We start from the raw sequence: 26,964 nt of genomic DNA on the forward strand, positions 1-26,964 counted from the left end.
CATTTTTCTTCTTAAATTCCATATATATGTGTTAGCATATGGTATTTGTCTTTCTCTTTCTGACTTACTTCACTCTGTATGACAGACTCTAGGTCCATCCACCTCATTACAAATAGCTCAATTTCGTTTCTTTTTATGGCTGAGTAATATTCCACTGTATATATGTGCCACATCTCCTTTATCCATTCATCTGTCGATGGACACTTAGGTTGCTTCCATGTTCTGGCTATTTTTAGTAATGCTGCAATGAACATCGTGGTACATGACTCTTTGTGAATTATGGTTTTCTCGGGTTATATGCCCAGTACTCCCACAAATTAACTAAGTAAAATACAAAAAAAAGCATACTCTTCTTTAATTCTTTTTTTTGGAAGTATAGTTGATTTACAATGTTGTGTTAGTTTCTGGTGTACAGCAAAGTGATTTGGTTTTATGTAAAAATATATACAAATTATATATATTATATATATGCTATTTTTCAGATTCTTTTCCATTATAGGTTATTACAAGATAATGAATATAGTTCCCTGTTCTATGCAGTAGGACCTTGTCGTTTATCTGTACTGTATATAGTAGTATGTATCTGCTAATCCCAAACTCCTAATTTATCCCTCCCACTCCCTTAGCCTTTGATAACCGTAAGTTCGAGAAAAGCATAGGTTTATACTTAACCGTATTTCAGAATCCTTTCAACTATTTAGGAAATTTAGTTGATCAGGATGAATAATTCAGGTGTAGGAATTTTCCTTTAAAAAAAAAAAAAGATTTCCCTCCTGAATCATGTCTGCTAATCCAGATCTAGTTATTTTCTAGGCGGATGAAACATCTTTTCTCTCAACTCTTCTCCCCAGCAGTATATCCTTGAGAAGTAAAACACAAGCAAACGAAAAACGTAAAGACTAAACACAGTCGATTCTTTACCATAAAATATTTGAAACAAAAAAACTTCGCAGACTCGGTTTTCAAAAGATTTGCAAAAATAAATCAATGCAAACATATGGTACAGGAATGTCCTTTCTAATTCAGACCTGAGAATATAAATAAATTGGTATTTCTCCTTTGATTCTCTGAATAAGAACTGGGTTTTAGCCATGAACAAGAAACTGCCCTTAAAAGTTACATAATTTTTCTTCTTTCTTTTTCAACAGGGGACTTATTACATTCGAAAATAAAACCTACATTTTGGAGCCAATGAAAAATGAAACCAACAGATACAAACTCTTCCCAGTGGAGAACCTGCAGAGCACCTGGGGATCCTGTGGATCAAACACAACGGGCCTCGCTATGCATGACAGGCTCCCACCGCCCTCCCAGACTTGGACAAGAAGGGTAGGAGGGAAACCCCACGTGGTGTCTCTGGGGAGCTGGGGGCTCCAGCTAGGGACACCCACTGCTAGGCCGTCTGGAGAAACTTTGCCATTTGTGTCTGAGGGATGGAGTTATTACCCAGTTTATCTGGAGGTGGTTGCTATGATATGGGCAGAACATAATCAGATACTGAAAGCTTCATCGTTGTATTAAACGTCAGCCTCAGACTCATTAACCTATGCTGGGTAGAGGTGAGCTCAGAGGATACAAAATCACGACTCCGGTGAGAACCTTCTGGGCCTAGACCCAGGAGTCTGCCTCACCGTTGGGGCCCTCCATGGTACACAGAACTGAACCGGAACCGCCACACCCTTGGGCAGCTCTCCCTTCTACAGGAAGAGACAGACAATATGGAGGTTTTGCCAACGCAAAATTAGGGTCTTCAAAATTAGGGTCTTCATAATAAGACCCTATAATTAGGGTCTTCATTAGGATTTGCACAGCATTCCCTGCCACTGCCCACTCGCCTGCCCTGGGTCTTGGTCCAGCAGTGTGGCTGAGGGGTGGTGTTTACCCCCAGTCCATACTAGGGGGCGCCTGTCCCACTTCCCTCGAGGGGTCTCTGCTTCCTGGCCACCTGCCCCTGGGTCTGCTCATCACAGGTCTTCCCTTCTGCCGCAGGACTGGAGAGAGTAGCTGCCCTAATGGAGTCTGGACCACAGATGTCCCCCCCGACTAAGAGGTCCCCCCCTGGTGCAGCACCAGGACACCTGCACCCCGAATGGCTGCCTGACCCTTTTACATCAGTATCACGTGGGCTCCACAGACCGCAGCAGAACTCTTAAAAAGGAGTGAGGGTAGCCACATCTGGCTGGAGGCCCTGAACTCAAAAGACTACAACCCGATAGGAGGTTATCAACGACTTCCTGATTTTTCATCTCTATCTTTCCTGTTCTTCTGTTGACAAGAAATGAAGAATTCCTAGATATGATGTCACTTAACGATGTGCTTACATTTGATGGTCTGGGGACATGTTTTCAAGGTTCCATTTGACACCCTTTGTCCTTCCTGACTTTAATTTGAGCGTCACACTGCTTACCACTCAACCCTTCATAAATATTGTGCCTCTTTTTATTCCTAATCATTTTTCTCAATTCAGACAGTAAACGTTATCCTAAGCGATTTCTTCTCCTTCTTAAAATCTTCCTCCTACCTGTGGAGAGGTGTGTGTTCCCCTAACCTGCTTTTAACTGAACTGCTTTAGGACTTTTCATTTTAACTTTACATTCATTCTTTCCATCCTGATTCCACCTATATGACCCTAACTTCCTCTGTTTGTTAACATCCTCCCAAGGTTTTCTGCAGCAGGTGCTGGCAACCTCTTTTTTTCTTGTTTTTCCCCATCACACCCCGTCAGGCACTGTGGCTGACTTTGACGTTGACACTCAGTAGTGGGACTGAATCTCAATCCCGGAGAAAAGGACTTGAAAAGTGCCCCCACCTCCACCATCAGCAACAGCTTGACAGAATCTTCTTCCTGCTCTCCTCCCCTGAGCCATCTTAGAGTGACAGATTTAAGAGATGGAATCCCAAAGACCGGCCTCTGTGGTCCCAGGGCATATTTGTTTCACGCTTACTCTTGCCTTTGATTCCAGACCTCAGATAAGATGTGATGAGGCCGTAGCTTTCACAGTCATAAACAAGTAGAACATTTGCATTTTGTTTTCCAGGCGTCTTGATTTGAGTACCTTGTTGATCACACGTTATCCACCTTGTGCGATTTATAACTTGACAGTTTAAACGGCACTCAGATATGTTTGCCGTCTCATTTGGAAGTCAGTCCTGACTTGGTCAGGCCTTGCCAGCCATATTTTAATTCTTTACCTAAGCTTACGGCTCCCTAGAACTAGGATTGGCACAGTAATCTCCAGTCATTTTGACGTGCAGAGAGATGGAGAAAACCTGAATAACAATGTTGTTTTGTTAACCATGCGTATGCAAGTGTAAATGAACCTTTACGTTGTAAAGGGGAGGCATTGCATGCGCTTCAATGCCGTTCTCAATATTCCTCTCTAGAAATAGTCGGGATTGTTTTTACGGAAGAGAAAAGGTCTCTGACTTAAAGCACATCTATATTGTGAAAACAATACAAAACACAATTTTCAAGTAAGTGGAATATGTGAGAATTGAAATTATACACAAGACAGTTTGGGGCAGTACCTTTGGGAAATATGAAAGGGAAATACTCATGTTCTGTGCCCCTTACCTGCCAGACTTAACAGTGCCTTTATTTACACTCACAACTCAATGTAGCTGCATCGAACCCATCTAGTTTATGCACTGCCACAACTGCATTTGCTTTTTCCCAGCACTTTTCTGCCCCTACTAAATGTTAACTATTGCACAGATTGGCTGCAGACTGAGATTTTTCAGCAGATGTGTGTGTTTTTCTTCGACGAGCAGCAGGAATAAATCTGCACTCGGGGTATGCACTGGCTATAAGATAAGCTTGAGCTATTGTTTGTCATTTTTACAAGGCTTTACATTAGATTTTAGTGAGAACCCGAGTTGCTTCTGGAAGGGTGCCTGCAGTCCCAGGGCTTCCTCGCCGGTTCCCTCCTCTGCAGCTTTTCAAGTCCAGCCTGCAGCGCCCCGGCCACTCAGCCCTCCTGTGACTGATCCCTCCCTGTCCATCAGCTGTTCCTTCAAAAATGCAAACGAATTTTAACAGAAGCCTGAGCAGACTCTAAAGAAGGTGAAGGCCACAAATCTGCTGCTGGAGAAAAATCACATAATACATCCCGAAGGCAAATGTAAATTATTTTTGAATTATGCTCTCCAGGGATTATCTGTGCTATTGTTCCCCTCCACTAGTATGGATAATTAGGAGTCAAATGTAAAAGTCAATGCCTTCTCTAGAAAGCCATGTTTGCTTGGGCTACTCAGTTCAAATAGGACATCTGGTCAGGGAGACCCCGTAGTTTCCTCAAAGGCAGCCACTCTGAAATGGACCAGGGCTGTTGCTTTTGGGTTTCTAGACAGGCTGCCATATTGGTTTAACAGAAGTCACAGTAGTGATGGTGGGAGTAGTATTAACAGTACTGTGTATTTTCTGTAGAGTCTAGTAGTAGTTGAATATCTGGAACTGGCCAGAACTACTGGAAAACGTGTTAATTAGAGCAGACATGTTTAATTTTTCTCTAATATAAGCACCCTCACCTCTGTACCTCCTCTAAGAGGCCATACATACCAAGTTCCTTTACTGCCTTGGTCGTTCTTCAATCTTGGTGGATAACAGAGCCAGCACTGCTATTGCTTCCTTGGCCCTGAGCTCTGAGCATCTCTCAGTGTGAACCGAGGTTCCAAAATATCCAGGTGTGGATTCCTATTGACTCTTGTATCGACTGAAACTCTAGATGAGTAAGTAACAGCTCTCACTTCTGCCACTGGCGTTTTAGACTCAATTTCAGTACTTTGCATCTGTCCCCATTAACATTCAGTTCACCAGATTCAGCCCATTCTTCCAGCATTTGTCTCGTTTGTTTGCTGTTCTGCAGCCCGTGTTATTAGCCAGACCTCAGAGGCTGTACCCCACGCAGACATGATCTGTGTGCTTGGTCCCCATGCAAATCGTCGGTAAGGATGGTAGAGATGACCTTTCACAGCAGAGACCAGGACTCAGTTCATACATATTCATAAAGTGGCCTTAGAGGCAAGGCACGGAGCCTGGCTTGAGCCAAAAATGATCTTTCTTTACTCAGAGGAAGTTAAACCAAACTTCTGATTCATCAAATTTGCTGATCTTACCGTCTATGGAAATGGTCCTGGTTCCACTGTTACTGTTTTGTTGTTGTTGTCGTTTGCTTAAAACATCCAACTTGAATCTGTTTGCCTGTCTCCATCCTTACAGCCTCAAACTGTCACCAGCGCTCACCTGCGCCCTCCACTTCCCCTATGGTCCTCCAATAATCCGTTCTCCTCCCAGCAGCCAGAGTGATGTGTAAAGAACCTCACATTCAAGGGTCTCCCACTGCTCTCCGATAATTAGATTACCGGCCAGCCTCCTCGCCATGGCCCCTGTCCTCTGTCTCCATCTTCAGCCACATCTCATCCACACTTTTCCCTCACTCATCAGACGATAGCCATCCTGCCCACTGCTACGACACTCCAAGCTCTCCCCAGCCTCAGGACTTGTACTGTTTCAGGGACCTGGCCCATAGGAAGAGAGAGTTGCAATGAGAATTTATTGTCACCCTCATCTCGACTTGTTTTCTGACTCGGGTTAAGTTCCCGATGCCAGGGTTCTTGTTGTAACATGTGTAGGGGTCATTCTCCCTGAGAACTTGGCTGTGATGACTTTGAGAGGCCCAGGGACAGCTTCCCGCTTGCGCAAGACTCAAAGAACCCCTCGGTCTGCACCTCGGAGTAGAGAATGGTTGGGCCATTCTCAGAGGCTTATATACTCTTATCTGTTTGGGGAACGGCTTTTGTTTATCGTCACCCCCCCAAAATGAAAATTCAATCAAGCAACCAGTTTCAAGTGTTGCTCTGTATATCAAACATTTTAAATATGATTTTTTTTAACCGGATAGCCCAGATAGGTGGAAATCATGTGGAGGTAATTTAAGCCTCTCTGTGTATGCAGCTGAAGGAAGAAGGAACCTTTGCGCCATGAGCCCGCCACTCCCCCGTGGCTTTCTATTATTATGTGGTTAGGTTTCTCTCTGAGCTAGCAATTCTCTGCATTCATGAGAAAATTTGGACTTCTCTGAAAACTGCAGAGACAGGAAAATTGGGTTCATGTGTTTGTTTTCATTATCTGGAATTGTGTATTTTCTAAATGATGATCCAAGGCCATTTGGAAATATCCCCTGGTCATTTATTTCACCCCTTTGCAGTCTGAAAGGTGTAAACATCTGAACAACCAGGGCTCTCCCTATGAGTTTTTCAATGGGAGGCTAGTTTATTTTTTCTTTAAGAGAGCTATATTTTCTGCTGTAAGATGAGCTGAATCTGTTAATGGTAAATCAGGGAATTATGGGGGGGAAAAGAGGCTTCTGCTTTCCAAACCTGAATAAGGAGAAGGGACAAGATCTTCACACTTCGAGAAGGTGTCTCATTTTGCATAAACCAGTGGGTACCACTGGGGCTAATCTTCTTTCCTCTGTGTGTATGTCGTTTTCACCGTAAAGCATGCCTACAACGTATAGTTACAAAGCTTAACTTTTGTCCCTTGTAACGTTGTAAAAGTATGAGAAATTATACCTTTCGTGGTGCTTTATTTTTCCTTCCTCCATAAGGTTTCCAGATTTCTTTAGGGATACCTAAATTCATGAATCAGCAAAGCTGGGCCGCAAGGAGGAACACTGCTATGATACAAACATTTTTCCTGTAAAAATCTGTTTGGAAGATCGCGGACTGATGGGGATTTGTTTTATAAAAGATGTTTCCCTCAGGACTATGTGACTGGAAAGCTGATTCAAAGCATGCCTTGGTCATTTTTGCTTTTGTCTGAAAGCGTGGTTATAACATGCAAGTTTTCAACATTAAGCAGTGTGTGTAGTTAACTCCCACAGCAGTGATATCAGTTATGAGGACCGAGACCAGTTCAACCCTCATTTCCTCCGACTGCATTTTATTGCAGAAACTGAAGGCTTTGTTTTTTGTTTTTAATGTTTGCTTCTTGAGACCACCCTCCACGACTTGCTTTTTTTTCTCCTGAAAGTGCCTTTGGGATTCTCCCAGTAATTCATGGAAGAGTACAGATGTTTTTTGAAGACACATGATTAAAATGTCACCCACTTCAGAGGCTGCCTTGATTTGGGAGGGAGTTCCTATTGGGCTCTCTGCATCATCTTTAGCCCCTACCCCTTGATATACGATCTCTGTCTTCTCCTCAACTATTGCACTCCTACCAATCCTTTTTCTCCCGTGGCATGTTTCAGTCTTTTTTTTTTTTTTTTCCTTGACACTGTTTCTTCCTATTCTGTTTCTCTTGTTCCGTTCTGGTTTTCCTCCTAGCACCTTCTTCTCGCCTGGCTCTGTTCCCCATTTATCTGCCTGGCTGTTCCCTATTCTTCCTTTGCTTCTAACCAGATTTTAAAATGATCACCTGCAGAAATCAGCTCCCTGGAATGGACTACTCAGTGTTTCCCCAGAAGGGCTATGCAGTTCCTGCTCAAAATATATTCGCTTTATATATCGGCTTTTCCCACATCACAAAACTAGACCACAAAGGCAAAGGGAACACCCGTGAGACCCTGATTCCATCATCTTCTGTAGTGATCTTGAAATGTGCTACATCCAGCCCGAAATGAAGAGTTCATTGGCTCCTGTTCCAGAGAGAGCTTTGGTTTTGCTTGTTTACATATGTGTTTTGTTTAATAATGATCTCAACTTGTTCTGATCCTATAATCAGTGATTCAGCAGAAAGGTTAGATTCCTTTTTAAGGATTTCCCAGATGGAAATGGAAAGTGGCCGCTCACGTTGAGAAGGTTTTACAGAGGTTTTGGGGGTTGGAGGTGAACTTCTAGGTGGGACAGAGGTGTGGGAGCCAGTGATGTCAGTAGGGCGGGGTGGGGCCCTAATTCAAGTGCTTGAGTCGAGAGACATTGACAGTGTTCGGGAAGCCCCAGAGAGGCAGTCAGGGAAATTAAACCCATGTTTACTTTTGGCAGCAAAAAAGAGAGACCCTCAAGACGACCAAGTATGTAGAGCTCGTTATTGTGGCAGACAACCGAGAGGTAAGAACTTTCTGAAATTTCTTGGTTGGTTTAAAAAAGAAAAAAGGCGAAAGAAAATGTTTAGCAAGTTATTACTTGCTTTATTTAACCTCATTTTCCATGAGGCCTTAAAAGCATTGTATACAACCCATTGAAAAAAGTGGTTTCCTGATATTATAAAGTATAACATATTAAAAATGTATCTGGTATTATAAAATATTAGCAAGGACTGCATGTAGCTAAGCTCTCCAAACAGGGAGAGTTATTTGTGGGAAATGGCAGATGGTTTTAGAATGTATTCTAAAACACTTTTGAGAAAAGTTTAGTTTAAACATGTCCGATATGTCCTAAACCAAAATGAATGAATGAATCAAGGCTGTAGACACAGCAGAAAAACCCTACCTTCCAAAGTAGGGCTTGATGCTGTATTAGTTTTTTTTTCTTTTAATTAATTTTTAATTATTTTTTAGATTATCTTCCCTGTGTCCTTTTCTTGCCTCTACTACCTATTATGAATTAGGTGACATTTTCTCCCAGACTGGCTCAACGCATATGAATGAAACAGATTTGACAATTTCACAGGCAACTGTTCCCACTCTGGAAGTTCAGATTAGCGGGGAGAAGTGGGAATTTATTAACTTTTTATCCATTCTCTGTATTGTTTGACTTGTTGCCATGCGCTTCTATTACTTTCACTCTTTAATTTTTTAAAAACAAATATAAAGGAGATTTCGGAGGAAGTTAAAATCAAGTTGATGATATGAAGAATGGCTTTGGACGGCCTTCTGGTTGTGTCTGTTTTCTCGATGCCAAAACATGTCACTGCCTCCATCATTTATGAGGCTGGAAAATTCACAAAAGTTACTGTCTTCTGAGCACTTGGCTTGGGTGAATTTCAGGGAGTTTCAGAAAGTCCCTGGATGGGGAAATTACTGGGCAGGATGGGAGCTCACTTCACCATAAACCAGTGAGGGCCCTGGGGGATTTGCAGAGCCTGAGACCACATTTCCAGGAGCTGGGAAGATGAGATTTGATTGATAGTCTAGCCATTGTTAATGCTGACATTTAAAATTATTAAGTTTCAGAGGCAAGGAAAAGACCTGGAAAAAGTCAAACAACGATTAATAGAGATCGCTAATCACGTTGACAAGGTAAGTTCTTTGGGGGTAATTAGATCACTCACAGCATGTAAATGTTTGGGAATGAAGTGGAGGGAATGAAACACATCCTATCTGACTTAGGAAGGTCGGGTTCTGCCTCCGGTCCTGGGCTGGTACCCAACTTCCCCTTCTTCTGAGAATTCTTGGGACCTGGAGCAGCTGCAGGAGATGCCACCCCACGCTGTCTGGACCTCGGTGGCCTTGGCATCCATCTCCCGCCAGGCTCTCTTCTGGCCAGGAAGGCGTTTTGACCTCCCCAGTTAGATCCAGAATCCCAATAGGGTGCATCTGACCCTCTTGAGAGCTCCAAGCAGGCCTCTTTTCAGGTCTCCCTGGGCAGGTCCCACAGGCCCCCTGAGGGTGAGCTCTCACTGATAAGGGACCCACGGGCTCCACAGTCCCAGGACACAGAAATCGGCTTTCGGCTCAATCGGCTGTCAGAAAATTCCTCACCGAGAACTCGGGAGGGAGCTCACCTTTGCAAAGGTGATTTCAGAGCTGGAAGAGATCCCGAAAGTCTGCTCTGACCCAGGTGTATTTGCTCGCCAATGCTCCTTATGCGACCTGTTCGCAAGGAGGTGGAACCATCTAATCTACGTACGCCACCTGCCTTCAGCGACAGACCCTGCGGGGAGAGCGTCGGGCTGTTTGGTGCTGAGGGCTATCAGCTCAGAGCATGTTGGCGTTGCCTGGAAGCTTTCAAAGGCCTTGCTGCTCGGGTGTCTGGGTGGGGCCTGGACATCAGGCTTTGTAGGCGCTCCCAGGTGGTTCTCACGTGCTATGTGGCTGGCAGCCCCCGTCTGAACGTAACCATAACTCTTAGCAATAACCTGTCTCCTGCCTCTGAGGACAGTGGGAGAGGAAAGGGGCCCCGGCTCATTGCTGAACCTCTCATGGCCGGGATTCTCTGAAATGCTCACACTTTACACATAGCAGTTTGTGGATGCTTCACGGTAGCTATGTTTCCAAACAATCCTATTATATAATATTTAAAGTGAGTTTTCAAAGCTTTCGGGAAAATGAAAACAAAAGCCTTCCGGAGATTCAACTCCATTCTACGAGGACTTATGGGCGGTACCGAGCGGTGTGCATCAAGAATTCGGAATGTATCAGATGTGGTCCATCTGTTCAGGGAGGTCACAGCTTCGTAGAGAAGCAGATCCATAAGCCACTTAGCATGGACCGGCATGGTGGGAACCAGGTCGATGCTGTCAATCAGGTGCTATGGGGATGCAGAAGAGAATCACTTGCTTCTTCCTGGGCATCAGGGAGGCTTTGCAGGGAGGCGATTTTGCAAGGTGAGTAAAGTTTCACCAGGAGCACAGGCGGGGAGGGCCTGGCTTGCTCCCCACAGGTCTGGACATGGAGAGTAACTCCATCTAACTAAGCGGTGTGTGTGTGTGTGTGTGTGTGTGTGTGTGTGTGTGTATGTGTGTGTAGCATAATTGTGTGTGTGTGCACAGCTAGGGCAGGAGCAGGTGAAGCTGCAGGGGATTCAGTGGCTGGGCCTTGAATGCCCTGCGGAGCCATCTAGACCCCATCGGGATTTTATTCTGCCGTCAGTGGAGAGCAAGGTGAATGTTTTTAAGCAGGGGAGACACACAGGATCACACACAGCTGTGCCTGCAGTTAGTGTGGAGGATGGAGTTACCAAAGACAAATACAGCTGGTAGGCGTCTATTGTACAGAAATTATGAAGATCTGACCCGGGGCTGGGGAAGTGGGGATGTGAGAAAGACGAGGATTTAGAGACATTTGAAGGGATGGTTCCTAATAAATGTACTGAGCAGTTGCTACGTGCCAGGCTCTAAGTGCTTTGCAGACACTCCCGGGTGGATACCAGTATTCCCATTTTTATAGCGGAGGTTTGCAGAGGCTAGTTAAGTAATCAGCACATGTTCAAACAGCATTGAAAGGCAGCGCCAGGAATGAGCCCTGGTCTCCCCTGCGGGAGTTTTTGACCTTGACTCTACCTGCTTACTGTGGATCCCAGGCCTCCTTGACTGAGCAGAAGTAGAGGCTGAGATGAGCGGGGGTCCCAATGAGCCCAAGTTTGGGATGACAGGTGAAAGAGGCTTCGTACCCAAAGAAGCGAGGGCGGGAGTCTCCTGGGGTACCCTGAGCAGTCAGAGATCAGGGCCTGGTGCTCAGAGAGAGGCTATGGCTGGATGGAACTTTCTGAAAGCGGGAAAAAACACGGATGGCTGATGGCACCCTGAGATGGTACCGTCCTCGTCCACCAGAACTTTTAGGCAGGTCAGACTCCCAGGCGGCCCATGCTTGCTGATATATTTTGAAGAGCTACTTTTTGAAAATTAAACTTTATCCTAAAGTCAAGTGGATGCAGGAGAATTTTTGTAAATGGCAAGTCCTTCTGGCAGGGAGGGTGAGAGATGGATCCCAGAGGTTATGCCAGAGACCGTAGGAGTCAGACATGGTTCTCAGTCTGGGCTGGGCACTAGAATGCCCTGGAAAGGTTTGTTGGTTTGTTTGTGTGTGTGTTTGTCTATATGTTTGTTTTCAAAATGCTGATTCCAAGTCTCAGTCCAGGGACTCTGGTTTGATTGGCCTGGGTGGGGCCTTGGGCGAGTACATTCCAGACGCCTCCAGTGAGATGGGACAACATCCAGATGAAAGCAAAGAATTCAAGTACTTCTTAGGCCTTGGAAGTAAACAGAAGCCATGAACAATATTAAACTCGGGCTGGTAATCGCTGAAATCCTATTTTAAGGTGATGTGCTTGGTCTTCCATGTTTGTGTTTCTCTACATATTATTCTGTATTATATCTTGCTTCAGTTTGCAAAACCAGAAATGAGCAACTGGGGGTTTGTCAATAATCTGCCCTGGTAATTAAAGAACAATATATCTGAGAAAGGTCCTGACAGACTCCGTGGAGCTCACCAGCCTGCGTGTTCCTGTGTTTCTGGCAAGAAGAAAGTTGAGCGCACATATGTGTCTGTCCCCAGCAGACCCTGAAGACCCACTGGGGTACCCAGGCTCCTTGATGTCCTGTTCACCCAAGTCTACCAACTGATGGGCCCTGGGCTCTAGCAAGTACGCCAAAGTTCAGTTTTGCAACTACAAGTGGGAGCATCTTGGCTTAAAAAACAATGACTGTTCCAGTGGCAACTTCCTCATTTGCAGAAATCTTGGCTCTTCTTAGCTATTCTTAACTAGTAACTGCTTGGCCGGCTGCACTGGCTTGAAGGGAAGAGGGAGAAGCATGTCCCGGACTGAGAGTCCGAGAAGTGATTTAGGGACAGAGGTGACATTCAGAAATGTTCAGGCAATTCCCCTGTGTGTGAAACGCGGAGAGGGTGTCCGGTGCTGTACTGGCAGACAAACCCTTTACGGTGGGAAGTAAGACATTCCCCCAGGCCCCAGTCATACCGCAGGGCGGGAGCAGCAGGGTGTGTGGCTGCCCAGTTAAGTGACAGCCTCTTTGGCTTCTCCCCTCCAATCTGTCCTGCTTCTTACTCGTGACGAAGTTAGCAACAGCTGCGCATCCGTTCAGGCGGCACCTCTGTGACCTACTTCTGAAGGACTCATCTTCCATGCGTTTAACTTCAGGTATTTCCCCTCTTGTGTGAGTCCTCGTCCCCCCCTTCTCAAACCAGTTGCCTGAGGGGTGCACATTCCCGTGTTGGACCCCAGCAGACCTCCCTGTAATCCTACCCATGTTTTCTCAGATCCGCTTCTTCTAGAAAGCCTTCTTTGAGCCCTCAAGCCCAGCATCCCCTGAACTTCCTGTTTGCGCCCTTCTCGGCAGTTCACGCGCTTGGCATTTACTGGAATAATGGCTAAGTGTCCCCTGCCTTGAGCCTCACGCTGACCTCTGAGCATTTGGGAGCAAGGTATCCTAATCCTCGCTCTTTGTGCCAGTGCCAAGCCTAGCATACAGCCAGATTCTTGCCGCGGCTATGTTAACGGGTGACTCAATTCAGCTGGTCTTGGACGGTGTCCACATGCATCCTGGGATTCATAGGCTAGGCAGGCAGCTGCCAAGCTCCAGTTGTACTTCTCTCTGGGCCTGGGGTCGCAATGGATCATCTTGGAAGGGAATCTCAGTACTCGCCCTTACCTGGCTGGGTTACTTAGTGGTTTAGAACCTGGGCACCAGCCTGCCTATGCTTAAACCCGGCTATGCCAGTCATGTCTCAAGCGGTCTACCTGGTCCCTCCTTGTCTCAACGTCCTTGACCGTAACGCGGAAATAATAATAGTTCTTAACTCGCAGAGTGTCGCGAGGACTGAGAGACCTACGGGCTGGAAAGCGCGTGGCACTGTGCCTAGGACGTTGGAAATGCTCGTTAAGTGTTAGCTGTGGTCATTGTTATTAGGGGGAACCGAAGGGAAGCCACCAGCAGAGCCCTGGGAAGAGCATCCCGACAGGCAGCAATGGGACTGCTGTGATGACATGACGTGAGTTTAGCATATGCGACAGTTAATCCATAGCACCGGTTTTGAGAGGAGGGACTGTATTTTATGCTTCTAGATATGCAATCTGTTCTGTGATTTGAGATGGCTAATAAATGGAAACTACAACCCATTATTATTATGAAAAGACCCTTGATCAGTAAGCCCCCAAGCCAGCTCTGAGAAATGATGACAGTTAGACCTTGACAGACCTTAGCGACCACTTCCATATGACACTCTCTAGAGGCAAAAACATGGTGTCCCCAGCACAGATGACGACCCTGCGGCCCACGCGGGGCCTCTGACCCTGAGGATGTCCCTTGGCAGGCTGGCGTGGACGTCGGCACTGGATCGCCTGCATTTCCGCCTTCTGATCACTCTTGTCTGTAACACAGCCGAAAGGGTAAGCTCTCCAGGGAAGCATAGCAACCAGGCATGTGCGCTCAGAGTCCAGATGGGGCCAGGACCTTGATTTTGCCTGGAAAGCCTGGGCTGGGAGCTCGCAAGTGGATACCACAGGCGAAGCAATTCCTGATTAAAAACGAGCTGTAAGGCAGCATTGAGGTCGTATAATTGTCTCATTGACTTATTAATGTAATGCCCATAATTGTTATCTGCTTGAAACCAACTTGGACCGCTGTGGTCAGTTTAGACTCTGTGATGTAGTTTGTGCTTCAGTCACACTCTTCTGCTAACCTAATGCTCACCAGATGACTGGGGAGAGATCAGCGAGGGAAAAGATGAACCTGCCTTTTGTGGGTCAGAACCCGGGGTCAGTGCTCAGCCTCACGGAGTTTATTGCCCTTGAGCTCAGCACGTTGGAATGGGGCTTAACTATCAGATGCAGAGCTTCTGTGATTTTTGTCATTTGTTGGCTCAGAGGCTTCTAGCAACGAAGAACAGGACCTGCTCCCCTCTGGAGCTTGACTTCAGCTGCTACATCTTTCTCCTTGGCTGCCTGGAGTATCGGAAGATGAGGATGTTCTCATCGCGCACTGCCTTACACGTTGCAGGCTTTGAAAGACTGTACAGCCAGCCAGATGATTCCCACTTCCTTACCCCCTGGACCCTGAGCAAAGAGCCGTCTCCATGTCTGTGTGATACCATGGGGGTAGCAAGGTAGTAAGCTCGTCTGGGACAAAACTATCCCAGAGACATTGGAAGAGTTGCTCTACCTGCTTCCAACCCAAGATGATCTGTTTGTGGAGAAAGGGCTGTAGGTTGAAGTCAGGACACAGAAAGATGGGGGTGGGGAGCAGAAAAGCAAGAAGACTTGAAGTGAGTGGTATGCCTGAAAACAGAGGAATTTCCCTTACCAGACCTTTCCCATGATGCTGTTGGTGAACCGGCTGTGGGAAGAATGGTCCTCAAAGTTCCTGGAGAAGGGTTCTGTGCATGCCTTTATCACCCTGAAAGATACTGATCTGTTCATTCAATTAAAACCTTCTGGGTCAGTTATAGGTGACAGAATATGACAGGGTCAGCAAAATCTGATTTTTTGCTGAAAAATTAATACAGATTCATTTTCAGTAACTCACAGGTAGAACATTTCTCTTAAAATGAACAAATTACTGCACTTGGCAGAGTGTCTGAAAGACCCTAATTCACTTACTGTTTTTCTCGCGGTAGATATGAACTGGCAGTCTTTAGCTGTAATGTAACGACTTTAGCAATAATAACACATCTATACGCCCATTTCAAATCACCAGTGAATCGGTTGAAATGTGTGCTTCCCTACAAATAAGGGCAGACATCAAAAAGGCTGGCAACTCTAACATCTAATTGGTCAACCACATTTGAGAACCCGGTTAGCACATCACCTTGCATCAGACACTGAAAATATTCCTCCAGTTCTAATGCCACGGGGACAAGGGAGCACAGAGAGATTTTTCATGTCACGGCAATGACGTTCAGAACTTGCCAGTCTGTTCTACTCGGCATTGGTAAGTTCTCATTAACGTGATCCCCCAGGGATGCCTGTCTTCTGTCTCCCTCAGTTTTACAGACCGCTGAACATTCGAATCGTGTTGGTGGGTGTAGAGGTGTGGAATGACATCGACAAATGCTCCATAAGTCAGGACCCATTCACGAGCCTCCACGAGTTTCTGGACTGGAGAAAGATGAAGCTTCTACCTCGCAAATCCCATGACAACGCACAGCTTATCAGGTAAGGCATCTGTTGTCTCTCCTTTGCTTAAAATAAAAGAGTGACCTCAGCACACCTGCTCTCCCTCTTAGCCTCACCCGACGGTCCACGAAGCTGCACATCGTTCGGCAGAACACCCTGACTGGACCGGGGGCAAAGGGGGCTTCTCAGCCCACACTGCGGGGGCGGGGTGGGGGGGAGGGGAGAGACCATCTCGATTGAAATTGGGGGCTGTTGGAAAAGTCTTTCTTTGCATTCCCTGGGAAAACTATCCCTCTGGCTGATGCCTTATTTCCTTCGTCTAACACCCGGACATTTCCTCTATGCAACTGTTTCTAGGCTTAGTCTTTTTTTTCTCTCTTTTTTGGCGGCACTGCACAGCATGCGGGATCTTAGTTCAATCCCCGGCCAGGCATTGAACCCGTGCCCCCTGCAGTGGAAGCGTGGAGTCTTAACCACTGGACCGCCAGGGAAGTCCCAAGTCATTTTTTTTTTAATACTATTAATCCATGAAGGTTTTTATTATGACTTCTCAAATTTAATTTACAGATTATATGTGTCATAAAGACAATCGAAATAACATTTTGATATTCACAAATTTCTTTTTTCATGTTTTTCTCTCATGTTTTTATTGATTTGTTTATTGACCGTTTCATTTCTTTTTTTTTCAATTTTTATTTTATACTGGAGTATAGTTGATTAACAATGTTGTGTTAGTGTCAGGTGTACAGCAAAGCGATGCAATTATACATATACGTGTATCTATTCTTTTTTGAATTCTTTTCCCATTTAAGTTATTACAGAATATTGAGCAGAGTTCCCTGTGCTGTGCAGTAGGTCCTTGTTGGTTCTCTATTTTAAATATAGTGGTGTGTATATGTCAATCCCTAACTCCCAATTTATCCCTCCCTCTAGGCTTAGTCTTGATATAAAGTTGTCCTGAGTAGTATATTTTTTAAGAGCTCATTTTCTGTCATTATTAGTGAACAATATTTATGCAAGATCTGAAGGCAGTACATTAGGGTGATCATTGTCAGCTGCCTGGAGAAAGAAAATCTTTATTCCTCCTGTTTTGCCGTTACTCTTGGTTTTCTAGATCAGAGAATACCAGCAGTGTCGCAGATTAACCTTGTGTTCTGTTGTTCAATCAATGTGTATTGAGCACGAACGAGGAACAAAACATGTTTTAGGGGCTTTGAACATAATGGTGACCAACATTGTAAACCTCCCCACTTTTGGGAGTCTCCAGTTTACTGGGAGAGGGCAATAACAAACAAAGACATTTCAGAGCGTGATGAGGGTCGTGAAGATAATAAAATGAGGGAAAGCACACCTATGATATAGTATAATACCTTGGTAACATGTTACAGGCACCTTTATAGTTAAACAAAAAATGTCATAATCTAAGTTGGTATGGAGTAGGTTTTTCCTAAACTGAACAGCTTTTTATTAAGATTCTTAAACAGTTTATGCCATTATTATGTTCTCATGTAGCTCACATCACTGAATTGAGACACTTTTCTTTGACAAATTGGATCTAGTTTACTGGACATTTATGGGAAGCTGAAAAGCAGTCCTACCCTAACCTCACTTTTGCAAAGGCCTTCATCTGAACTGAGGCTGTTGGCATTCCCTGATGATTTACTTTGGCCATTTCATGGGGCTGTTTTTTTTTTTTCCCACCCTGGATATTTGTGGTTGCCTCATATTTTATGCATTGATTAAGCCTGAACTACTAAAAATAGAGTCAGAGTGTTTTGTTTTGATTTTTTTCCCCCAAATGGAGTCTGTCCAACTTGAACATCTGGAAGTAAATTAGCCTCTTATATAACCTTATTTATATATATATATATATATATAGGTATAATTGTATCTGTTAAAACGGTCTATATAGATGTAACTATAAAAGCTGCAATCACTACTACTGTACATATGTGTATAATAGGATGGCTGGTTGGCTGGATGGATAGATGGATGATTGGATACATACATACATACATAGGTGAGGTTATATTTTGTATATACTTATCCCATTTCATCCAATTGAGCACTGCTAAATATATAACTTTTCAAATAATTTGTGTAATATCTATATATGTACACGGCCAAGATAACATGGGTAAGTCATTTTTTTCCCTTAAAGGAGATTCAGCAAATACAGTTTTTAATTTTTAATGCATGAGGTTGGAATTACTAGCATTGCATTAAAGAGGCCTTGATGTCATTACTCACTGATTAAGATTCCATATAGGGGAAAAGCCATGCCTAAGCCATGAGCTCCCCTTCCGGAAGCTTCCTCCTGGGATGCCAAGGCTTTGTGGGTGCTGACTTCTACACTGACTCCAGAGGGTCAATCATTTTTCTGCCAGTCTCACTTTTGCAAGCTATATTAGCAGAATATTTGGGAGGAGTTTGGGTTTCTGGCCTAATTGTAATGTTACCCAGGAAAGCAAAATTCAGCTGCAACAGGTAATCCAGTAAAGCATCGAATGCCTTTCATTTGTTAACAGTGATTCTCTGTGACTCTTTTCAGCCCTAATGTCAGCAGACATGTTTTAAAAGGAACAGCTCCCCGCCCAGTTCATTAGAAAATAGCAGGATACAACTTATAAATATATAAGTCGTGACTAGCTGTTGTCCCGGGTCTTGAAAACGAAAATCTGAAAGGATTAGGAGACGATGGTGAACTGGAAGATAAATTTTAGAAGAACCAAAGATGAAAATCACCTGTAAACATGCCCTCGTGCAGCTATTTTCGTCTTCACGTGTGCTTGTGCAGTTTCCCTGTTGGAATGTAGGAACGTCCCACAGAATTTCAAGTATTAGAAAATGCCCTTATACTGACTTAAGAAAGTCCTTTCTTTTCTCCCCAGTGGAGTTTATTTCCAGGGGACCACCATCGGCATGGCGCCCATCATGAGCATGTGTACAGCAGAGCAGTCCGGGGGAGTCGTCATGGTAAGCCAGGAGCACAAGAGTCCGGCGGCGAAGTCCAGACCTAATTCTCTTGATGATTTCCCAGGAAATCTCTGCTCTCACCAGACATTGGAGAATTAGGTCCTTTGCTTTAATGCTTCTTAGATATAATTGTACCCTTTTTCTAGCTCTGCTTCTGATCTCCCATACCCGACAGTACTCTAGGGACTGTTTATAAAACACATCAAGCCGCACACAGGAAGGCTGAGTGTGTAAAAACAGCCCAGTGAAAGCCAGTCTACACCTTTTGCGGAGAGAAAGTTTCAAGTGGGATTTTGATCCACCCGCCTCCATCCAGGAATTCCTCCCAGCACTGGGATGAGCCAGGTCACTGGGGTTCCCCCCATCACTCAGCTTCTGGGATGGGCTGTGATCTCACCAAATATTGCCGTTAGAATGGCTTTCTGATTGTTCTCCCTCCAGGCACGATCGCCAAAAGTCTGAGGTTTTTAACTATTTACCACTGCAAATGCTTGACATACCTCCTAGCCAGTGTCCAATCTGTCTTTATACTAACCTTATTCTTGGAAGGCAGAGACCTAGGTTTACTGCTTTACAAGGATCACTTTGTCATATTATATATGTCTGCAAAAGGAAATAGAATGGGGAGACTCTTGGGGACTTGTTTCTTATGAATTTAAGAGGGAGGTGACTTTGACAGGTTCCCCTTCATCAGGTAACTAAAGGAGAGGTTTTCACCCCATGCTGTCACTGTCCCTGATGGGAAAACAGAGTGTCCCCTCTGCACCAGCCCTCAGATAGGGAGTGTCCTCGGAGACGATTCCACCATCTCTGTTAAACAAACAGAAGCTTGCCCTTCCAAGAAACCATGAATTCCTCCACGTTTTTCAAACAGAACATTTGTGAATATTCCATTGCATTAAAGGGCTGAAGGAGGAACGTCCTGCTGACTTTTATTTGCTCTCCACGCGCTGCCCAGCAGCCTAATCTTCTTAGTGAATATCCACAATGAATATTTTCCTCTTCTCTGGGTGGCGCTGGTAATTAACATAAACAGTCACTAAACGTGTAGGCTGAGGAGGCTGTTTGGAGGGATGGCACCCACCCAGTGGACTTCTGGCTTCAACGGGCTACCCTCTGGTTTCCTTTGAACCTGGAAGCCTTCCAGTGATCTCCACCATGGAAGTCACTGGAAAGTTTGGGTTTTGTTGATGCCAGGTTCATTTCAAGTCAGATCCCAACGGTCTTTTTACAGAGCAGCCCATAAAGTTTTAAGAGGGAATCATTTTCTGTTTCATGGTTCCATGGTCCATCGCTACTGACTTTGCCACTTAAAATTGGCGTAAATATTTTTTAGAGCTGAAACTGAATTCCTTATAAGTATGGCAGGTTCTGCAGCTGTGGAGTGTTCAGAGGTTCTTATAACCGATCTGATGGTATTAAGCAACTTTTTAAAGTTCACGTCCTTTATTCTGTTTCCATGCAAGCATTTGGTCAAGATTCCTTCTTTAAAAGGAGACAGGGAAGCCTATTTAAAGAAAAAAAAAGATAAAAATGAATGTGGGGAAATAGAAGCAGATGTATGTACTGCAATAGGAATCAAGTCAACCAAAGTTAATCAATAAGAAATGTTTGATGGGCCGGCCAGCAATAAAGACCATCCTTAGGCTCACTGTTTGTTTACTCCACATAGAAGAGAAGCATCACGTAGGCTGAAAGTCCACAGCTCCTTTAGTTTCTATAACATTCATGAGATCAACAAAATCAGTATCTTGACCAGATCTAAAGCGTCTAGACTTTCTCCTATTGTGTCTCTAAAGTTGAATTCATGGGTGTTACGTACGACCGTGCCTCTTTCAAGGACTCACAAATCTAAGAGGAAGGAAATCACGTCGCGAGGAAGCAGGAATCCTAATCACACTGAAAATCTGAGCTCTGAACTGTTTCTCTATTTTTCCAAGATAGAACAGATCACTAATGTTAGTCACTTCAAGCCGTGCCTTTGTATCTAACTGGACTAAAACAGTCTTGGTTTGGAGATAACGCCAGAAATAAAGAAATAGGTTTTTGTCTTATTAGAAATAGGAACTGTTTATCAGGGTCTCTTAAGAGACATTCTGTGTATAATCACCTATGCGTGAAAGAATGTGAAACAGTTAGGCAATTCAAGACAAAACCAAGATATTCAGTGATACAAAAGAATCTGATGAGGAGTCATCTTTTAAGGATGAATTCCTTGAATTTTTGTGCCAAAGCGTGCTAATTCCAGCCCTCAGCATTCTTAGATTGAAGAAAATCGATTTCCGGAAACACGTTTGCGAAGCTTCCGACAACAGGAAACTAAAATCTAAACAAAGTCATTTATTAGGAATTTCATCTATTCTAAGAATAACTTGGTTCCTTGACATGCCACCCTTTTCTTAGACTGAGGGCCAGTAAGAAAGGTAGCTACAGCTCTAACCGCCAACAAGCCTATAAAACCTTATGTGAACACACCTATATCAAGAGGCCCCGCAAAGATTGTCTGTACAGGAATAATGCGTTCTCTAAAGCACAGTGTCACTGTTTCCTGGAAACCCCTTGGGTAGCCTCTTATCTCCTTCCTGGGCGGCACAAAGCAGGATTCAATGTTACCTTCATTACTCTGTGGTGTGCAGGCTCTTGTAGAAACACCAATCATGGGCACCGTTTCTGCTAATCAACTAGTTTTAGTTTGTTAAAGTTGAGTAATGATATTTTAAAAACTAATTTCTAATATCTCTTTAGCCGAGCCATGCATGCACTCCACTAAGTTAGGGGTGGCCAAGCAGTGCTTGCTGGGTGGGGAACCCGCCTTCCAAAACCAAGCAAAAGGTTGAGTGGACTCCCAAGAACAAACGTCAGAGAGTCAGGATGCCTCCATCCCTTTCCAAAGTCTACCTGACAAAACAAAGGGCCAGCAAGAGTAAGGCACAACTGGATTACAACCTTAATCCAATGAGTCTTCAAACAGATTACTCGATGTCGTTAGCTTTTATGGTGAATTCTTATGCATTTTCCAAGGACCCTTCTCCACCAAGTAGACAGCAGGAGGCATACTCAGTGACAGGTGCTCAGATCTTGTTTAGATTGTTCAAAGTGTGCTTCCCCTAACGAATCAGGGAGAAAACGGTACTTTCATTGCCCGTCAAGGAACGAGCTGCTTCTTCCTATGATACAGGACAACTTTTTGCTTCATTCAGTAGAATGGTGTCTTGTGAGAGATTGTAGGAAGCGAGAGGGAAATGATTGCCTTGATTATTTCATGTAAAGACACAAGGAATCCTACGTGTATTCATAAGGAATGTGTTCCTCGGCAGACGGGGCCCCAAACTAGTTGAATAAAATAGATCAAATCTTTTTCTAAGTTTGAACTATATAATGGGGCTCTATTTTGGTTCCTTTTAGGAGATTGGACTCCATTAAATGTTTATAAAAGATAAATATCTGGGGGCCAGGGCTGAGGGGAGGGAGGTGGCTGGGAAAGAGGCCAAAAAGATGTGAACTATACATTGTGCTCTTGTATTTTCTTTGAGGACCATTCAGACAGTCCCCTTGGCGCGGCTGTGACCCTGGCCCATGAGCTGGGACACAATTTCGGGATGAACCATGACACCCTGGAGAGGGGCTGTAGCTGCAGAACGGCTGCCGACAAAGGAGGCTGCATCATGAACCCCTCGACCGGGCAAGTACTGATGCTTCCAGCTGCTCTGCGAGTCGGGATGCAGCTTGAAATATGTATTGGGAAACAGCTGGGCAAAGAGCTCCCTGGTTTTCTAGCCAGAGCGCCCATGGAAGCTTCCCGAAAGAAATTCTGTGGACCGTGCTTCCCTGAGAGAAGCACCCAGATTGCAGAGCACAGGGCGTGAGGCCTGAGCGCCTCCCTGAGAAGTGGTGGGCACGGATCCTGCCTTTGTTCAGAGATCGCGAATTACCCTACAATCCCAGCACGTGGTTTTGATTCGCACCTACAGCTCCGTCTGGGCGTGGTAAAGCCACGGGGCAAAGCGGGCACGGTTAGACGGGTCCCGTGCGGGGACGCGCGTCTTCCCTCTGGGTTGGCCCTGGGGTGGAGCTGAAATGTGTCGGTAGCTTGGGGATTTGTAGGGTCCCCGCCTCTAATACCACATCCCCTTCTCAGATCTTAAAGTTTTAAATGATGGGACTTTTCCTTTTCAGTAAATTATGTCATTCTTCCTCATTTCATGCCTTTTTGGAACGCTAGACTTTATTCACCCAGGAAAAAAGGAAGACAGTTTCATTACTGCAGCATTCAGAGGAGGTAGAAATAGATGCCACTTGGAGTGATTACAGATTATGATGTGTCCCTACACCTCTGCGGGCCCCTCCCAAACTGGAATGGTGTGCTAACATAGGAAGATTTTCACTAGTGAAGGAAAACACACTTGTCATGATGCCGGCTTCTTTTTTATACCTTGAGACCTTCCCAGTGCTTTTATCTTTACGGCACTTCCTAGGCCAAGTCTGCTCTCTGAGTTTGCTGAAAGGTAGCACTGGGAACAAGAAGGAAGTGCGGACGGGCAGCCTGAAGGCTGGCCTCTGCGAGGTCGTGGTGTACGCGGGGGGCGGGGCACCTGCTTAAAGAGGATTAAAAGTGCCGGAAGAGGGATGGATTGTTACAGAACGTGGTTATGCTTTTACAACCAATAGCCTCGTGGGCCTCCTCTTGAATGGCCTGTAGGGCAGAACTTCATGGCTCACATCATGTCATTTCACGGGAGCTGGTCGATAAGGCGTCTTTTCCCAGCAAGGCACTGCTTCTCCGGTCCATCACCACCGTCAGCACGAAGCCTTCAGGTGTGCATTGTTTTTGCTCGAGGTTCTGTCTTAAGCACAACTCCAGGGACTCACCAAGACCTAGTAGAGGAACTTGCTCTCTGAGTCTGTGATGACAGAAGCCTAGAACCTGAGCAGGAAGTGAAAGTATCTTAGGCCCAACACCAACAGGAAGTGAAATGTTGCAAAACTCAATGAGGGGAGCTTCCCCAAAGGGAGGCAGGCTGCTGCCAGAAGTGGTGTGCCCCTTGTCACTTAAACACCCCGGGCAGGGGCAGAATAGCTGCTTGTTGGGTATTTGGGGCAAAGAATCCCTTCCTAGGAGGTGAGGTTGGGCCAGGGCCTGTGGGTGTCTTCTGTTTCCAACATTCCACCAGCCCAGATAGGGTCCAGAATCTCTGGGGAGGAATTTGGCAGGAAGGTGACGTGAAACCGAGTGGTCTTCATGCTTTCTCATTCTTGATGAGCTCCGAGAGGCCACGGAAAATGCAGCCTGTGCTTAATCTCCCTGATTATTAAGTAGGCACAAACATACCAGCCTACGTGCCTCCAAAAGTGGTTCTCAAAGACTAAGATTGGATTGTTTATACTGTTAATGTTCCACAACTCTTGATAAAAGAGATGAAAGGAAAAGAGGAAAATCTAGATTGGGGATGCTACACTGGGACTGAAGAGGCCTGGTAGCCTCAGTTCTGACACTAGTTGTTTTTGGTAAAACAAGCAAATTAGTAACCCCTCTGGCTCTTACATTTTTATCAGTAAAATGAGTGATCAGTCTTTATTTTTCCTTCCTTCCTTCCTTCTGTCCTTCCTTCCATCCATCCATCCATCCATCCACGCATCCATCCATTTGTCCATCTTTTCATCATTCCATCCATTCATTCATCCACCTATTCTTTCACTTGTTTGTTCACACATTAAACAAATCCTTTGACCCCTGTGTTTTCTGTTGTGGAGAATGCACAGATGCGGAAGACCCTACAGCCCTAAGAGTCCTACAATTCTGGAGGCACAATAGCAAGGCATTGCTTTCTGGTACTCTCTGTAGTTTTGTGTAAATCCCTTCAAATTGGAAAGTCTTCATGACAGCGTTTAAGGATTGCAAGCCAAATTACCCTGGAGATATTTGAAAATCATAGGTAGAAATGGTATTGTTAAGAGCTCAGCAAATCATTTAAAAAGCTTCTTTCTTCTGACCAAGGGTTTGCTAATAGCCTTTCCTTGATTTATACCTTATTAGCGATTTCTGAGTTTCCTCTTTTGCTGAGCTTGTGCTTTCACGTAAATCTTTTCTATTTGGTTCTCATTTATGATCCCACATTCCTGTCCAGAGAGTGGTGTTTTTAATTTTCTCAGATGGAAAGAAACTTCCTAAGCAAGTGGGTGAATTAATCCCAAAAGCCCACAGTAAGGAGGAGGTCAAGCTGTTCCGGCCATCTCAGTCATCCATCACCCATTTTAGAATTTCCAGGCTGCTTTTAATCTCCAGTATTATCTCGACGTGGTCATTCTCTTACCTCATAGAGTCCCCACGAGAGTGGGAGAGTGGATTAAATGAGATCACGTGTCTTTGTAAATTGTAAATCACTCCACAAATATATGGAGGTGTTATTATTATTATTTAGCTTACAGGGACCTTGGAAGCATTGAAGAGTTAAAGGCTTTTTTGTTTTTTCAGAATTCCTGCTTATAGTTGCTGGAAAGTGCTTCTAGTGCCATGTAAGTGCCCGTGGTGTCTGTGTGAGCGGCTCATTTTCAACTGGCCCACACCCGAACCTTCCTCCCAACTTCCTCCCCACTGCTGATTCAGACATGAGTGGCAAATGTTAAAATGTGATTTAAGTCTCAGCCCCAAAGGGGACTTGCAAAGAGATGAATCAGGGACTGCTTTCACGATACGAAAGTCTCCCAGAATCGAAAAGAACCATGTATTGCAGATGGTTTAAAGGAGAGAAATGCATCCCTTAATACCCCTTGTTTATTCTTTATCAAAACATTCCAGAATCCTAACCCTGACATTTCACCAACAGCTATCGTTGACGAATTGGACCCAAAGGCCTAAAACTACGAGGATGGAGGAGAATTCTTTTAAACATGGGTGTCATGACTTCAGTTGCGTGTTATGGGAATAGTTGGCGGGGGTGTCCTTACAGTTTGTATCATTAATTACTGCAAGTCTTTGCGTGTGTGTGAATGTGTTGTACGTCTTTGGATCGTTAACATTAAGGCCTGTCTTGGAAATTACTCCTTGGCAAAAGCAATATCTGGGGATTCGTGTGGGAGATTGAACTCAGCTGAGTCCATCCATCGATGAGCATCTTGGAGCATTTGGTCTTCAAGGGGTTGAGGACTAAGTATGCCACATTTATGGGAGTAAGAAAAATGTGAATAATTTGAGCACTTTGGGAAAAGAATATTTGCTATAATGGTAAATGTCACTTCCTAGAGTAGAAAAAAAAGGCAGTATTGACATTCAAAAACTACTCTCAGAGCTCCCTTTTATTTTTTTGCGGAAAATTTTCTCTTACTGTGAGAGTTAGAGTCAAAGAGCCATCTCTTGAGGGGATGCAGCTGGATCGGAAACCCACGGTAACTCAGCTCCTGAAACGAGCCACCTGCTTTGATAGATGTCGGGGTTATTTCAGCCACGAACAGGACAGACCCTTTTCTTGCCCTCATGGAACTTGCGTTCTTGTGGGGAAGACAGTCTGGAAAAACAGTAAATCAAAAACTGCAGGTTGGAAGAAGTGCTATGAAGGAAGAAAAGGAAGAGGATAGAAAGGAGACACGTGGGCTTGGGGGACCCGACATTAATTAGTGGTTTGGGGGAGACCTCTCCGTGGAGATGACGTTTAAGCCAAGACCAACAGGAAGAGAGGGCTGGAGAGCCTGCAGAGATGGAAGGACATGGGCTTGGGCAGGGGGGACACCATGAGGAGGGAAAGCATCGCTGACGGGAAGCCAGTGGCTGGTGGGGCTGGATCGGAACGGGGTGGGGCTGGAGGGAAGTGGTACTGATGCCACTGGAGAGAAAGGAGGGGCCGGAGCACGCAAAGTCCACGCTGCGGTAGGAACATGGATTCGTCTCCAGGGCAGGGAACCATCACTGGAGGGTTTTAGGCAGGACAGTAACATGATCTGAGTTTTCTTTTAAGAATTCTTCACTTTTAAGAAGATGGCGTAGCATCTGAGCTATTGTAGTTTGCCAAATTAAGGGGTTTACTGTCTGTAAAAAACAGGGGGGAGCTTCTTGTTAAAAAAGAAACGGTATATAAACTCTCATTTTATTTTAGTGTAATTACTAGGCACTTGGAATCCCTTAAGAAGGACCCTGCGCTAGCACACCGGGGGGCGGATCACACCACAGCTTCACCCGCTCACCTCAGCGGTCTTGTAGACCTGATGTCGAAGATTCTCTTCTGTTTAGGATTTCACTTTGCTGTTCCTCTAGTAAGATTC

At 44.9% G+C, this 26,964-nt stretch overlaps 1 protein-coding gene across 1 annotated transcript in view; it reads left to right on the plus strand.

Moving 5' to 3' along the window:
- ADAM12 (ADAM metallopeptidase domain 12) overlaps window positions 1-26,964 on the plus strand; it is a 390,013-nt gene that overhangs the window by 282,818 nt on the left and 80,231 nt on the right. Inside the window, exons 6-11 of the mRNA XM_065893995.1 lie at window positions 1,149-1,329; window positions 7,987-8,052; window positions 9,111-9,182; window positions 15,605-15,774; window positions 18,627-18,711; window positions 22,245-22,393. Of these exons, the coding sequence (XP_065750067.1) occupies window positions 1,149-1,329; window positions 7,987-8,052; window positions 9,111-9,182; window positions 15,605-15,774; window positions 18,627-18,711; window positions 22,245-22,393 (723 nt within the window). The remainder of the gene's footprint in view (window positions 1-1,148; window positions 1,330-7,986; window positions 8,053-9,110; window positions 9,183-15,604; window positions 15,775-18,626; window positions 18,712-22,244; window positions 22,394-26,964) is intronic.

This window comes from Phocoena phocoena, chromosome 16 (genome assembly GCF_963924675.1).
Source record: "Phocoena phocoena chromosome 16, mPhoPho1.1, whole genome shotgun sequence".
NCBI classification, from domain to species: Eukaryota; Metazoa; Chordata; class Mammalia; order Artiodactyla; family Phocoenidae; genus Phocoena; species Phocoena phocoena.